Genomic DNA, 16,569 nt, shown 5'->3' with positions numbered 1-16,569 from the left:
ACATTGATTCCCTGAGGAGTTAGCTGCCGACTGTTGGCAGGACCTCTCTAGACAGTGCCTTAATAATATACTTCTACTTGTCTCAGGATGACAAGCATCAGTGCTAGGAAACCAGAGTAAGTTTTACTGACCCAGGAGAGCCATCTGATCATTTAAAATAGGCACATTAAACATCTCTTAATTAAAACATTGCTGTTTCTAACATAAATATTAATTCTGAAGGAGTTGATTTGAGTATTGTGCTTCTTTATCCTTGCTAGAATTTACAGTGAGCTACCATATTTCCAGATCATAAATTTCCTGGAAATAACATAATAACCTGTTACATGAACTGGGAGCTTATGGTTTTCAATATTTTTTGTTTGTTTATTTGTTTTTGCATTCATTCATATGAGCCAGGTAGGGCAGATAATTATTTATTTTTAGGTGATAAAAAAGTCAGAAAAGCAACATGATATAATCAAAAGGTCACATCTATAGGTATGTACCTATAGATAACAGAGTTGGAAAGAACACACATCTACAGATACTTGGTTTCCAATTAATTTCAGATTCCCGGAGGAATATTTCCCATACCACACAGTCTGCAAGCACTATTTGGCACTGTCTATATTACAAGAAGCATGAAGAGTTTGAGCAATTTCCAAAACTGTGCATTTTTCAATGTACTTTAGTGTTGTATTTTTTTATTTTTTATTTTTCTGAAGTGAGAAGTAGGGAGGCAGAGAGACAGACTCCCGCATGTGCCCGACTGAGATCCACCTGGCAAGCCCACTAGGAGATGATGCTCTGCACATCTGGGGCATTGCTCCATTGTAACCACAGCCATTCTAGTGCCTGAGGCAGAGGCCATCGAGCCATCCTTAGCGTCGGGCCAACTTTGTTTCAGTAGAGCCTTAGCTGCAGGAGGGGAAGAGAGAGACAGAGAGGAAAGATAGGGGGGAAGAGTGGAGAAGTAGATGGGTGTTTCTTCTTTGTGCCCTGACCAGGAATCAAACCCAGGACATCCACATGCTGGGCTGATGCTCTACCACTGAGCCAACAGGCTAGGGCTAGTGTTGTATTTTTCAGTGCTGTTTAATATTAAAATACAGGGGCATTAATCAACTGCATTTTTTCACTGCATGTGTCAACTTTGTGCAAAATGCACTTACTCTTTTGCTTCCTAACTTTTTATCAAGGTATTAAAGTTATGCATGCATCAGTTTCTATAAGCAGAATGGTTTCACTCTCAGAATATTCATTCATAGCACACATTGTTTCTATTTATTTATTTATTTAGTGACAGGAGGGGAGAGAATGAGACAGACTTAAGTGCCTTGATCAGGATTCACTTGGTAACCCCATTAGGGGCTGATGCTCACGTACTGAGCTATTTTTAGTGCTTGAGGCTGATGCGCTTGGACTAATCGAGCTATCCTCAGCACCCATGGCCATGCTCGAACCAATCAAGCTACTGGCTGCAGGAGGGGAAGAGAGAGAGAAGGAGGAGAAGGAGAGAAAGAGAAGAAGATGGTCACTTCTTTTGTGTGCCCTGACCAGAAATCAAACCTGGGATGTCCATACACCAGGATGTCCATACACTCTACTCAGCTGGCCAGGACTAGCGCACAGTGTTTTAACATGTCCTCTACTTGGATCAGTTAGTTCTACTTTGTCTTTTGGTTTCCTCAAACATGGCATAAACCAGTTAATTTTAGACTGTGGATTATGATTTTTTCTCCCTGATCTCTGGTGAGATTTGAGTTGTAAAAGACAGGCTTCAAATGGGTTAGGAGATGGCCTCAACTTCAGGAAAGTTTAACTTATTAGAGCAGACCTTTTGTTTTCTTCAGAGATTCTCACAGCTATTCTTAGCTCATCCTGGGGTGAATCATATTCTAAGACTCTAGACATGGATCAGAGCATGAAGGCTTTGCAAAAACCTGTTTCTGTAAAGAATTATGGCTGCTGAGAAGGAAGCAGCAGGAAGTGGAGGAAGCAGAGCACTTACTTTGGAGAATTGCTGTGGGCCTGGATTTCAGCCCTGGCAGAAACAGAAAGGCTCAGCCCAGCTGAGGCTGTTGGCAATTTAAAGACTTCAATCTCTTTAGGGTGGGAGGGACCTGGAAGAGAGCCTTGTTCCTTGGTCAGGTGGGTCAAATGCTGACTGTTACTTCCCTCCATCTTTGTGCTATATAGTCCATTCTTTTCCAACAGCCAAAATTATATTTGTTACTAGGAACGTGACTTTGGCAAGGAAGTTCCAAGTCTCAGAAGAGTAGAGAGCAGAGAAGTCAAGGAAGGGAGAGAGAGGGATAAGCCTGGGGCTGGCACATCCTGGGCCTCAGCGGAAAGGGGGCCCACTGAAGGCTGCCTACAAGAGGAGCTTTTTTTTAAAATTGATTTTAATTTGTTGTGTTTACATAGTTACAGGTGTTCCCCCGATTATATCTCCCTCCCTTCCCCCGTGTTCTCCTTGATACACCCTCTGCCCCTCCCCCCACCGCCTTCCCCCTTCCCTCCTTGATTTGCTACCTGCCCTCTATCTCTCTGTGTTATGTGTATATACTTTCACTAATGTCTTTCCTTTCTTTGATCCCCTCCTCTCTTCCCCTTTCCCTCTGAACGCTTTCCCTCTGGACTCTTTGACCCTTTCTCTGCCTCTCTTCTGTTCCTCAGTTCACATTGTTCATTGGATTACTCATATGAGTGAGGTCATATGATATTTTTCTTTCTCTGCCTGGCTTATTTCGCTTAGCATAATAAACTCCAGATCCATCCATGTTGTCGCAAAGGGTAAGATTTCCTTCTTTTTTACGGCCGCATAGTATTCCATTGTTTACAGGTACCACAGCTCTTTAATCCACTCATCTATTGATGGACGCTTGGGCTGTTTCCAGATACAAGATGAACTTTTTAATTCTACCTTTACCTTCCCTAGGAACACAAGCTCAAAGATTTGAAATTATTAAATCAAAATATATTTTATAGTTGGAATTAACACAGGAGATGAACAATAATGTGGAGATACAAAGAAGGGGAAATATAAACTATATTTCCAGAACATGTGTATATATCAACTAAAACTTTGAATGTGGGATAGACATACCACTTTGTAATGTGACTATCAAAAAAAGTGAGACCAAAGAGATCAAAGATAAAGGACCCACAGTTAATTTGAAATTTGATAGACTTGTTTCCTATCTTTTACAAAGTGAGCTTAAAAGTGCTAGTCTTTAATGTGCTCTGTGAACTTGGAAGCATGAGGTACGATCTGCAACAGATGCTGCATTCCCTTTCCATGCTCTCTTTCTAGCTATGGGTCCACTTTCACTTCAGGGGCGGCCCATGGTGTCACCAGGGGCTGTTCAATCAGTAAGTAGCTTAAGGTTCCTTCCAGCCCTAAAACACTGATTTTAGTTGTTGTCTGGATTGTTAAAGATGGAGTAGTATACAAAAGAAAAATAGTTTTCCAGGTTCCCATATAGTATGTGAAGCAAATATATTAAAGTACCACATGATACTAGAAGACAAGAGTGTTTTAATCCCCAAATGTGCATGTATTTAACATTCTCCATGGCATATGTTCAGTGACTTGAAATAATAAAAGTGTAATAGTTTTGGTTGTTTGTTCTGCTGTTTCTACATGGAGTTAAAATCAGTCATAAAAAGATGCTAAGAGAATTCAGTGGGGAAAGAATAGTCTTTTCAACAAATGCTGCTGAGACAACTGGATGTCCAAGAATGAAGCTGAATATCCGCCTCCCACCATTTCAGATATAAAATATCTGAAAATGGATCAAAGACCTAAATATTACAGCTAAGACCATAACATTCTTAGGAGAAAACAGCAGTAAGTTTCATGACCTTGGATTAGGCACCAGTCTGGGGGTCTGAACACTGAGGCACAGCAATGAGAGAAACAGAGAAACGGGACTTATCAAAACTAAAAACTGCTGTGCTTCAAAGGACACTGTCAAGAAAGAAAAAAGAGAATGTACTGAATGAAAAAAAATATTTGCAAGTCATAAATCTGATATGATACGAGATGTATCTAGAATACATGAAGAATTCTTAACAAGACAACAGGGAGACAATCTAGCTTAAAAATGGGCAAGGGATGTGAATAGATGTTTGTCCCATAATAACACATGAACAGCTAATAAGCAAACAGAAAAAAATACTCAACGTCATGAGTCATCAGGGACACTCCAATCAGAACCACGATGAGATACCGTTTCACAACTACCAGGATGGTTACAATAAAAAAGACAGATAATAAGCATTGGTGATGCTATAGAGAAAGTGGAGCTCTATACAATGTGGAAATGTAAAATGGTATGGCCACTTTTGAAAACATCGTGGATAGAGCATCTGAAAATCCCGGGTACAATTGCTGATCAGGGCACACTGGAGAAGTGATCATCTGCTTCCCCCTCTTCTCCTCCTTCTCTCTCCCTTCCCCTTACACAGCCAGTGGCTCGGCTGGTCCGAGTGCTGGCCTCAGGCACTGAAGATAGCTCAGCTGATTTGAGAATTGGCCCCAGATGGGGGTTGCCAGGTGGTTCCCTTAAAAAAAAAGAAAAAAAAAGGAAAAAAAAAAAGAGAGAAATCCTGGCAGTTCCTCAAAATATTTGTCTAAGAGTTATCATATAATCTGGCAATTCTATCCCTAGAGTATTGACAACCTGTCTCCATATAAACAAGTATAGAATGTTTAGAGCAGCATTGCTCATGTAACCAAGAAGTGAAAACAACCCAAAAGCCACCAACTGAACATGGACAAATAAAATGTGATATGTCCAGATAACAGAATATTACCTAACAATCAAAATACTATAAAATACAGCCCTGCCCAGTTGGCTTAGTGGTAGAGTGTCGGCCTGGCGTGCAGGAGTCTTGGGTTCTATTCCCGGCTAGGGCACACAGGAGAAGCACCCATCTGCTTCTCCACCCCTCCCCCTCTCCTTCCTCTCTGTCTCTCTCTTCCCCTCCCACAGCCAAAGCTCCATTAGAGCAAAGTTGGCCCGGGCGCTGAGGACGGCTCTATGGCCTCTGCCTCAGGTGCTAGAGTGGCTCTGGTTGCAACAGAGCGACGCCCCAGATGGGCAGAGCATTGCCCCCTGGTGGGCATGCCGGGTGGATCCCAGTCGGGTACATGCAGGAGTCTGTCAGACTGCCTCCCTGTTTCCAACTTCAGAAAAATACAAAAAAAAATACTATAAAATACTGATACATTCTATAAAATAAATGAACTTTGAGACTATTACGCTAATTGAAGGAAGTCAGTCACAAAAGAACACATGTTCTATTTACATGAAATGCCCAGAGCAGGTATATTTACAGAGAAGAAAGTAGATTAATGGTGGCAAGGGGCTAAGGGAGGAGGGAAGGAGCAATGGCAAAGGGCTGAGGTTCCTTCCTGGGGTACTGAAAACATTCTAAAAGTGGCCAGGTGATGGTTGCACAACTCTGGATACACAAAAAAATCACTGAATTGTACACTTTTAGTGAGTAGATCATATGGCATGTGAATTGTATCCTAATAATAATGTTATTAAAGAAATAATCTGATGAGTTAGAGAAGTAAGACAGATGCTAACAAGAATTTAAATATAACTCACGGAAAACTATGACTATTTTGCTTTGATTTTTAAGTAAGCTCTGCTAATTGTCTGCTATTAAATAAATCAAATCACAAATCTGTGTGGGAAAAAGATTGGCCAGGAAAAAATGACTGTGCTCTGGAAGAATTCACACTCCTTCAAAAAATGGACTAAAAAATTCTCAGCAACTGACTCAGACTTAAGGAATCAATATCCTGCTCCCTGAACTGAATCATGCTTGCTAGGAAAAGACAGTTTTAAAAAACAAAAAGGGCCTTCAAAAGTCAGTAAATGCCAGATCAACTGCAGTCACAACTCCTGCCAAAATGCCCCAAACTTTACCTGTGAGCTCTCAGTATCCTCTGGGCAATGGCATCGCCTATCTTGTTGAACACGACCTTGTCATCAGCGCAGCTTATAAAAAACTGGTTCTATGAAAAATAAATAGGACAATCATTTAAGTGTTCTTATTTCAGTAGTATGTATATAAGGGAAATGCGGTATATAAAAAAAATCTACATTAATATTTAAAAAAAACACTTCACATAGCGGCATGTTCTGAGCCATGAAATCACCTCAGGAAGGTAAATCACAGAATGAAAAAAACCTCATCTTATTCCAGATCACATGCATCCCCAGGTAGTAACAGGGGTAACATCTTAGTCCAGCAAAAGGTTAAACTATTATATTTCATCACGTAAATTCCTGTAGGTTACATTCTTAGAATGGTAAGAACATTCCAAATTTAACCAATAGGAAAATCTGTTTGTTGTGTTTCTTTTTCAGATTCACACATTGCATAAATGCTTATGATGAAAAATTCTATGTTGGCTAAATATAGAGAAAATACTCTCAGGTATCAGAGGGGAGGGTGGTGGCAGCAGAGGGCTGGGTGCAAAGGGTACAGGGATTAAGCAAAAACCACACAAAAAAACAAACCCCCCACCCCCCACTCAACCTCATGGACACAGACAAAAGAATGAGGATTGCCAGAGGGAAAGGGGGCAGGGAAGCAGAAGAGGGTCAAGGGGGTACATGGTGACAGAAGGAGACTGGACTTGGGTGGTTAAGACTGAATACAGTACACAGGTCATGTATTATAGAACTGTGCATTGAAACCTATATAATTTTATTAACCAATTTTATATAGACAAGGTCATCCCAATAAATTCAATAAAAATATTCTAAGTTGACAAACATTTTATCTCAAGTTAAGTTTACTTTTTTAACAGGGTAGATGGCAGAATCCTGGTCTTATTTTCTCTACCCTTTCTCCATTATTGACTAGTATCTGCTTTGTGCTTATCTCATTGGTTTGGGTCTCTTATTATTCCTTAATTCTGTTTTAAGTAGCTTAAACATCTCTTTAGTAGGGGAGTAAAGAGGGACAAATATAAGGTGACGGAAAATGATTTGACTTTGAGTGATGGGCACACAATGCAATCAACAGTTCAAATGCTATAAATGTGTTTACCTGAAACTCATGCACTCTTATTAATAAATATCACCCCATTCAATTTAATTTTCTAAGTAAAATTTAAAAATCTCTTTTGTATGTAGCATATATATATATATATAAATAGACCAATAGAATGATTTTTATTTCTTTTTTCTTTAAGTAGATCTGTTATTCATGTATTTATAAAACATTCTATAACACTATTACTAAAAAACCAGGATAACATTATTATAATGGTATAAAAGATTTAGTTGCTGCATAAAGGAATGTTAAAAATGAGATACAAATATTATCACTATAACATGCTCTATTTATACACATTGTTTTGTTTGTTTGTTTTTTGTATTTTTCTGAAGCTGGAAACGGGGAGGCAATCAGACAGACTCCCACATGCGCCCGACCGGGATCCACCCAGCATGACCACCAGGGGGTCGATGCTCTGCCCATCTTGGGACATCGCTCTATTGCAACCAGAGCCACTCTAGAGCCTGAGGCAGAGGCTACAGAGCCATCCCTAGCGCCCGGGCCATCTATGCTCCAATGGAGCCTTGGCCGTGGGAGGGGAAGAGAGAGACAGAGAGGAAGGAGAGGAGAAGGGGTGGAGAAGCAGATGGGCGCCTCTCCTGTGTGCCCTGGCCGGGAATCGAACCCGGGACTCCTGCACGCCAGGCCGACGCTCTACCACTGAGCCAACTGGCCAGGGCCTATACATATTGTTTTAATATACTTGTTTTAATCATCACAAAGTAAACTTTGCTAATCATTTAAAGAAATATATAAGAAATGAGTGAACATACTATCATCCCTTTGCACCATTATCACGTTCACTATTATACACGTTCTGACACTTAAGTGCATAATCTATAAACTGCCCCCAGGACACAAGCTTACAAGAAGACATGCAGAAACACATTTGAGAATGTTTTCCCTTCGGGCACAGAACAATCAAAACCTCAGTGGGAACCAAAGCATGTTTGTTTTTCTGAATTTGTATTACAGAGAAGCTTAGCATTCCTCAGAAGCTGTAACACACACTAGCCACATGTCATGTCCTTTACTTCCTTTTCGGGGAGAGCAGGGCGAATGCTGACCGCTTACCTTGCCTAGGAGTACATTAACCAGGTTATTGTCCTCATCCATGTGTTTTAGCTTGGCGTTACTGATGCCATTTAGTAGTGTGGCAGCGTTAATAAGAAAAGCTGACTTAATGTGACCAACAAGAGGTAAAACAAAAGGACTCTGACTAGTGCATAAGCCAGATGTTAACAGCTCAATTTTTATGCTATAATTTTTTAAATTAATAACTCTAATCAGATATATAGACTCTAAACTCCAGACTTTATCCAGAGTTGACTAATTTTTTCACTAACATCCTTTTTCTGTTGCATGATCCCATTCAGGATACCACATTGCATTTAGCTGGCTAATATTTTAAGTCAGCCTTCTTTTTCTCCACGACTGTGAAGTATTGTAAATAAATCTCCAGTTCTTTCCTCCTTGCCTCTAATGAATTGCCATTGTGTGGAAGGAAAGATGGCCAGCCACAAGAGGAAGAAAGCAGGGCTTGAATCATTTCTCCAGCAATCCATTTCCCTCCATACATTTTTACAAAATTCAATGGACAAGAAGAGACTAAAATAAAGAAAGGAGATGTGCTCTAATTTATTTTTGCATCAGCATGACTTTTTATTATTTTAGGATTTTCCAAGTACTCTGAGGTAGCTTTAGATGGGTTAGAAAGTAAAATTAAGGTTCCCAAAGGAAACCCAGTGTCCCTAGATTTTTCCCTATTCTTTGAACACAAACTCTGGGTCTGAAAAAAAAAAAAAAGCTTTATAATTAATAGTTACACAGGATTGAAGAAGGTGGTACCTGCCTTTAATATTCTCACATCTTCCTCTCCCATACTCCTTACCCTGCACTTTCTCTATGCCAACACGCCAGAACAGTGAAGTGGCGGTCTCTATTTTAGCAACGGATCCCTGTGCCTGCCGTCCTGGCGCAGGATGTGTTTTCACACCTCCACCCTCTAATTCAAGCCAAATCCAAGTTTACACAACCATGTGGGCTATTTTCTGATAACAATATTACAATGAGTGGGTACATTTAATAACAAGAATCTGGGGAACTTAGAGTCCCAAGTTAATGAAAAGCAAAGGAAATTTCAAGTATGCTGGGGAAGTAAAACTTCAAGTGACCCAAGACTTCTTCGTGTTGCTACACATATTTATTAATACAGCAAGTCCTGAGTCTGGAGACCCTGCAGTCTCTGTATGGTATTTATGGGAAAGCAGGTTGTCATTGCAATTTGCATGAGCAAAACTTACTTCTATATAGATATAGTGCTTGCTGTTCTCTATCACATGGACGTAAGCAGTGTGGATGGACTCTTCATGGTACTTTATCCCAGCAGACCAATCATCAGCCGAGCGGAGCAACTATGAGGCAGCAATAAGAAATGAGCAAACATAAGACAATGGAGATGACACTGGATGCATTGATACAATGAAGTCAATCTTTTTTCTTTTAAACAGCTGAATAAATACAGTGGCTTGAGTGTCATGTATGGGTCAGGAGAAAGTAGGTGGGTGGGGAACTGGTCCTTGGACATAATTCATAATGAAGAAGCCCAGCTGGTAATCAAATATCAGATATTTTCTTCTTCCATTCAGTATAATTTTCATTCAAAATTGGAAACCATGAGCAGCTTCCCTCTGCTCACTCACCTGCTCCCACCTGGATCACAACATGAGCTTCTAGCTCAGACACCTGAGTACATGTTAAATACACTGACACAGAGCGAACTGCCTAGGTTCAAAGCTTAGCTCTACCACTTAGTGGCTTTGCTCTTGGACAACTTTCATAACTTCTTTGTGCCTCCAATTTCTGCTCTATAAAATGGAGTATCTACTCTATAAGGCTGTAGAGGGAAGTAAATGAATTACTGTGGAGTGTGCAGGAGGCCTGGCACCTAGTGAGTGCTATATACTAAGTGCTTTTTATTAATGAGAATGTTGAAGGATGTGTCTGAGTGCTGGCGGAGCATGTCAGGACACTGCAGAGCAGACTGTGGCTGGGCCTGGGAGGGTGCACTAGATGACATAATAGCTTTTCAACACTTAGAAACCGCTGACTGTAATTTTTAGCATTCTAACTGATATTGCAGTATAATGCTGGGCATAGAGTAAGTACTCAATAAATACTTATTGACTTCCCTTAAATGATAGCAGAACATTATGCGAGAATCACTATAAAAATAGATTTACTATTCCTGATTTGAAATGAATGTTGAAGCTATTGTTCATGAGGTCAACATTAATTGAAAATTTACAAAAGGGCCTATACTCCTTGGCTGGTTGGCTTAGTGGTAGAGAGTTGGCCCACATATGGAAGTCCTAGGTTCAATTCTCAGTCATGGCACACAAGAGAAGCAACACTTGCTTCTCCACCCCTCTCCCTCTCACTACTTTCTCTCTTTCTCTCTCTCTCTCCTTTCCTCCGCTCCTGCAGCTAAAGCTTGGTTAGAGTGAGTTAGCCCTGGATGCTGAGGATGGCCTCATGGCCTCTGCCTCAAGCACTAAAAAATGACTCTGGTTGCAAAGGAAGCAACGCCACAGATGGGCAGAGTATCGCCCCCTAGTGGGCTTGCCAGGTGGATCCTGGTTGGGGCACATGTGAGAGTATCTCTCTGCTTTCCCTCCTCTCATTAAAAATAAAATTAAAAAAGGGCCTATATTTTTCAAGAATATATAAAATGATCCAATTCATAATCAATTTTTCTGTTGTATAGGGGTGGGCAAAAGTAGGTTTACAGTTGTGGGTACACAAAACAGGTTATTCTTATTTCATACAAATTACTGTAAACCTACTTTTGCCCACCTGTATATAAAAGATCTGGTACAATTATTACTCTAATCAGTAACTTAAAAAATTGCAACTATAAAGCTACTGAAATTCAAACTTAATACTTAATCAAATCATTGATTGTGCCATCTTCAAAAATGTTATCACTGTATTCAGTATGAGGTAGTTATTATAAAATAGCTCCCCACAAAACATTTTATTTAATTTTATTAGATGAATATGTGCAACAAAATTGGAAACTATAATTGTGAACAGAAAGAGTTGATATATCAAAAGAAAACTCCTAAGGAAAATTAGATAAATATGATCTACACTGGGAAAATATCTTGATTTCACATCATCTCCAAAGAACTGCATTATTGTCTATAAGAAATAATAGAGTGACGTCAGAGAAATGGTGCCGTGAGGAGTGCTGCCGATACCTCTCCCTGAAACTTCAAAAATTCAACAACTAGAGACAGAAAAGCAATCTCAGGAGCATCTGAAATACATATACATCAAACAAAGGTACGATTGGGCGAAAAGGTGGCTGAATATATAATCCACTCTGAAGGAAATAAGATGGAGAATGGAGTATTCTGCTTTCCTCACTGACCTGAGCAAGAGTTGTTTCACTGCGAACTGAGAGAAAGCGAGGGCTGGGGGTGCGGAAAAAGCTGGGCTAGGGCAGAGACATTCAAGCTGAGGAGAGAGTGTGCCTGTGGTTCAGCCCATGCGGAGATAACTCCAGCGGCAGACCCCAGCAGAGGTGGGTGAGCAGTTGCTTTGTTTACTCCCGGTATCCAGGTCAGTGAGTGCTGGCAGTGTGCGAGTGGATCCGCCTGGCGCAGTGTGCCCGCATCCCCAGAGGGAGGGGCTGGGTGGGAGACTATCAGTTGTGACCCTCTGTGTGGCTGTGACCAGAGTTTCTGAATAATCCCATCTTCCCAAAAAACAGCGTGTGGGAAGTGCACGAAAGCTGGCTTTCCTACTCCTGGACCTGTCTGCGTGTAGCACCTCCGCCAGCCATACAGGCTAACAAAGCACACTCCTGGGGAAGAGAACTGCGGAAGTGGTAGGGGGAGGACACGCAGGCAGCTTGCAGACAGTCTCTGGAGAGTAGACCTGGGGAGTGCTGAGGCATACTAGACATGCCCGAATGCTCATAGAAAGACAGCTGAAAGGCAATCAGCTCCCAGCCCTGCCTGATTATGCTGGCGGCTCTGGCTGGCAAAGCCTTACCCAGAACCCCTGTGCTGAGTGGGGATAGAGGAGGGATTTGGCAGCTTTTAGAGCCTTTTGCTCGCCAGGCAGTTGCTGGGGCAACTTCACAGCTGGGTCCCAGGCTGCTGGTTCAGGAAGGAGAGATTTGGGGAGAGGCTCCTGGAAAATGGACTCTCCCATTGTCTGAGCCTGCAAATGCTAACAAGTCCCTCCTACCAAGGGGATTGAGACCTAGTTTATGTTATCACCATAGTGACATAAGAGCAAATCTCAGCCTAAGAGTGCCACAGGGGCAGAACCTAGGGTACAGTGCCACTGACCAAAACGAGAAAGAAGAAAAAAAAAGGAAGAAGATAACTTCTCAAAGCCAGGAAAAATCCACAGTCTTTATAACATTTTTCATTTTTTTTCATTTATTTTTTATCTTTTTTTTCCTTCCACCTTGGTCACTTTATCCTCTTTCCATTTTATTCTTTTCTTTTCATTTTAAACATTATTACCCATAGATGTTACATTTTCCATTCTCTTTTTATTTCCTATGAGTGTTATATTCCAAAAAACGTAACTCAATTTTTTTCTCTCTCTCTTTTTGTTCCTTCTTTTCTCTTTCACTTTTTCTCTCATTCGAATCTCATCCACAAACAAATTATTTTATTCTAGATTCAAATTTTTCTTTGTGGCATTTTGTGTGCTTTTTACTTCGCTTTTTATCTCTTTAGCATTTCCCCCAACTCTGGCTCTCCATTCTACAGTTTTGTGCCACTTAATATAATAGAACTTACATTTTTCACTGTATTTACTTTTCCTTTTTCTCTTTTTATTTTTTCTTTTCACTTACACAATCTATCTCATTTGACCATCATTTACAAACAAATTATTTTATTGATCTAAGTTTTTTCCTTGTGGAATTTTGTGGGTTCTAGCCTTGTTTTTTGCCTCTTTGTCACTCCCCCCAACTCAAGCCCATCATTCTATTGTCTTTTTTCCACTTAGCACAATAGAATTTTCAGTTTTTCACTGCACTTTCTTAAAAAAATTTTTTTCATCACCTCTTATTAGTGTTATTAACAATACTACTCTCAAATGCCATTAAAGAAAAGAAATCAAATATCATGGATACAAAAGACAGTGATGTAGCTCAGATAGATGAGAAAAAATCTATAGAAAAAAATTTCAATAGCTTAGAAACCTTGGAGATAAATGACAGAGAATTTAAAATAGAAGTCCTAAAAATACTTAGGGATATACAAGAAAGCACAGAAAGGCAATTTAGGAAGCTCAAAAAACAATTAAATGAACAGATAGAATACTTCACCAAGGATATTGAAACTATGAAAATGAATCAAACAGAGATGAAATACACAATTCAAAACTGAAAAATGTGGTAACAAGCTTAGCCAATAGAACAGGCCAGATAGAAAAGAGAATTAGTGACATAGAAGACAGGCAACTAGAGGTAATACAGACAGAAGAGAAGAGAGACTCACAAATTAAAAAAAAATTGAGATAGCCCTACAATAATTGTCTGACTCCATCAGAAAGAGCAACATAAGAATAATGGGTATATAAGAAGGAGAAGAGAGAGAAAATGGAATGGAGAACATATTCAAACAAATAATAGACGAGAACTTCCCAAGCCTATGGAAAGAACTAAAGCCTTGAATTCAAGAAGCAAAAAAACACACCGAGTTATCTTAACCCTAACAAACCTACTCCAAAGCATATCATAATGAAATTGGTACAAACCAACAATAAAGAAAAAATTCTCAAGGCAGCCAGGGAAAAGAAGAATACAACATATAAAGGAAGGCCCATTAGATTATCAACAGATTTCTAAGCAGAAACACTATGAGCAAGAAGACAGTGGACCCCAATATTTAAAGTTCTGAGAGAGAGGAACTTCCAGCCAAGAATACTATACTCATTAAAGCTACCCTTCAAACACGAAGGAGAAATAAAAACATTCACAGATACAGAAAAGGTGAGGGAATTTATCATCAGAAAACCCCCACTTCAGGAAATACTAAAGGGAGTTTTTCGACCAGATACAAAGAACAATAAAAAAAAAACCTACAGGCCCTGGCTGGTTGGCTCAGCGGTAGAGCGTCGGCCTGGTGTGTGGGGGACCCGGGTTCGATTCCTGGCCAGGGCACATAGGAGAAGCGCCCATTTGCTTCTTCACCCCCTCCCCTCCTTCCTCTCTGTCACTCTCTTCCCCTCCCACAGCCGAGGCTCTATTGGAGCAAAAGATGGCCCGAGCGCTGGGGATGGCTCCTTGACCTCTGCCCCAGGCGCTAGAGGGGCTCTGGTCATGGCAGAGCGATGCCCAGAGGGGCAGAGTGTCGCCCCCTGGTGGGAAGAGCGTCGCCCCTGGTGGGCATGCTGGGTGGATCCCGGTCGGGCACATGCGGGAGTCTGTCTGACAGTCTCTCCCCATTTTCAGCTTCAGAAAAATACAAACAAAACAAAACAAAACAAAACAAAAACTACAAGTAAAAGCTCCATTAAGATCACAATAAAAACAAGATCAATCTGTGACAAAGAAACAAAAAAGGGGAGAGAACAAAGATTAAGAGTAGCAAAGGAGGATGGAGTGCAGAAGCGTGCATGAGACAATGTACTACAATGAACAGGCTTTCTATTACTTCATGGTAACCACCCCTGAAAAAACCAACACAAGAGTACATGCTTGAAAAAGGAAGGAACAGAGAAAAGACGTATGGATTACAGCCAAACAAAAACAAATGATAAAAAAATAAAAGAGAAGAACCAAACAAGATACAAACTATCAGAAAGCAATACATAAAATGTCAATAGGAAATCCTCAAATGCCAATAATTACACTAAACATAAATGGATTGAACTCACTAATAAAAAGACATAGAGTAGCAGAATGGATAAAAGTAAAATCCAACTGTATGCTGCCTACAAAACACACATCTAAGCTACAAGGATAAAAACAAATTCAAAGTGAAAGGTTGGAAAACAATACTCCAAGCAAATAACATCCAAAAAAAGCAGGTGTAGCAATACTCATATCTAATAGTGCTGACTACAAGACAGCAAAGGTAATCAGAGACAAAAATGTTAATTATATAATGATAAAGGGGACACTGAATCAAGAAGACATAACGATTCTTAATATATATGCACCAAACCAAGGAGCACCAAAATATATAGACAGCTACTGACTGACCAAAAAATAAAAACCGACAAAAATACAATCATACTTGGAGACCTCAATACACCGCTGATGGCTCTTGATCGTTCATCCTAACAGAAAATCAATAAATAAATATTGGCCTTAAATGAAACACTAGAACAATTGGATATGATAGATATCTATGAAACTTTCATCCCAAAGTGCCGGAGTATACATTTTTCTCTAGTGTACATGGAACATTCTCAAGAATTGACCATATGTTGGGCCACAAAAATAACATCAACAAATTCAGAAAAATTGAAATTATACCAAGAATATTTTCTGATCATAAAGTCTTGAAATTAGAATTCAATGCAAAAAGGAGGTAAGCAAACCCACAAAAATGTGGAAACTAAACAACATACATTTAAAAAATGAGTGGCTCACATGCAAAAGAATGAAACTAGACTACAGTTTGTCCCCCTGTACTAAAATTAACTCAAAAATGGATCAAAGATCTAAACATAAGACCTGAAACAATAAAGTACATAGAAGAAGACATAAGTACTAAACTCATGGATTTTATGAATCTGACTCCAAAGGCAAGAGAAGTGAAGGCAAAAATTAATGAATGGGACCAAATCAGACTAAGAAGTTTTTGCTCAGCAAGAGAAACTGATAACAAAATAAACAGACAGCCAACTAAATGGGAAATGATATTTTCAAACTACAGCTCAGATAAGGGCCTAATATCCAAAATATATAAAGAACTCATAAAACTCAACAACAAACAAACAAACAATCCAATAAAAAAAAGGGAAGAGGACATGAACAGACACTTCTCCCAGGAAGAAATACAAATGGCCAACAGATACATGAAAAGATGCTCATTTTATTTAGTTATTAGAGATGCAAATCAAAACTGCAATGAGATACCACCTCACACCTGTTAGATTAGCTATTATTAACAAGACAGGTAATAGCAAATGTTGGAGAGGCTGTGGAGAAAAAGGAACTCTCATTCACTGTTGGTGGGACTGTAAAGTAGTACAACCATTATGGAAGAAAGTATGGTGGTTCCTCAAAGAACTGAAAATAGAACTACCTTATGACCCAGAAATCTCTCTACTGGGTATATACCCCCAAAACTCAGAAACATTGATACGTAAAGACACATGCAGCCCCATGTTCATTGCAGCATTGTTCACAGTGGCTAGGACATGGAAACAACCAAAAAGTCCGTCAATAGATGACTGGATAAAGAAGATGTGGCACATATACACTATGGAATACTACTCAGCCATAAGAAATGA

The 16,569-nt window shown here is 39.8% G+C and overlaps 1 protein-coding gene across 6 annotated transcripts in view; it reads right to left on the bottom strand.

The window, feature by feature from the left end:
- PLD1 (phospholipase D1) overlaps window positions 1-16,569 on the bottom strand; it is a 315,252-nt gene that overhangs the window by 68,244 nt on the left and 230,439 nt on the right. For all 6 annotated transcript variants that reach the window (XM_066241913.1, XM_066241915.1, XM_066241909.1 and 3 more), the window contains 2 exons: window positions 9,375-9,485; window positions 5,931-6,019 (listed from right to left, as the gene is read on the bottom strand). In XM_066241913.1, coding sequence (XP_066098010.1) covers window positions 5,931-6,019; window positions 9,375-9,485 — 200 coding nt within the window. The remainder of the gene's footprint in view (window positions 1-5,930; window positions 6,020-9,374; window positions 9,486-16,569) is intronic.

The sequence above is a fragment of the Saccopteryx bilineata genome, chromosome 8 (genome assembly GCF_036850765.1).
Source record: "Saccopteryx bilineata isolate mSacBil1 chromosome 8, mSacBil1_pri_phased_curated, whole genome shotgun sequence".
Classification (NCBI taxonomy): domain Eukaryota; kingdom Metazoa; phylum Chordata; class Mammalia; order Chiroptera; family Emballonuridae; genus Saccopteryx; species Saccopteryx bilineata.
The sequence above is the reverse complement of the archived record's forward strand: the minus strand, read 5'-3'. Positions and strand labels throughout refer to the sequence as shown.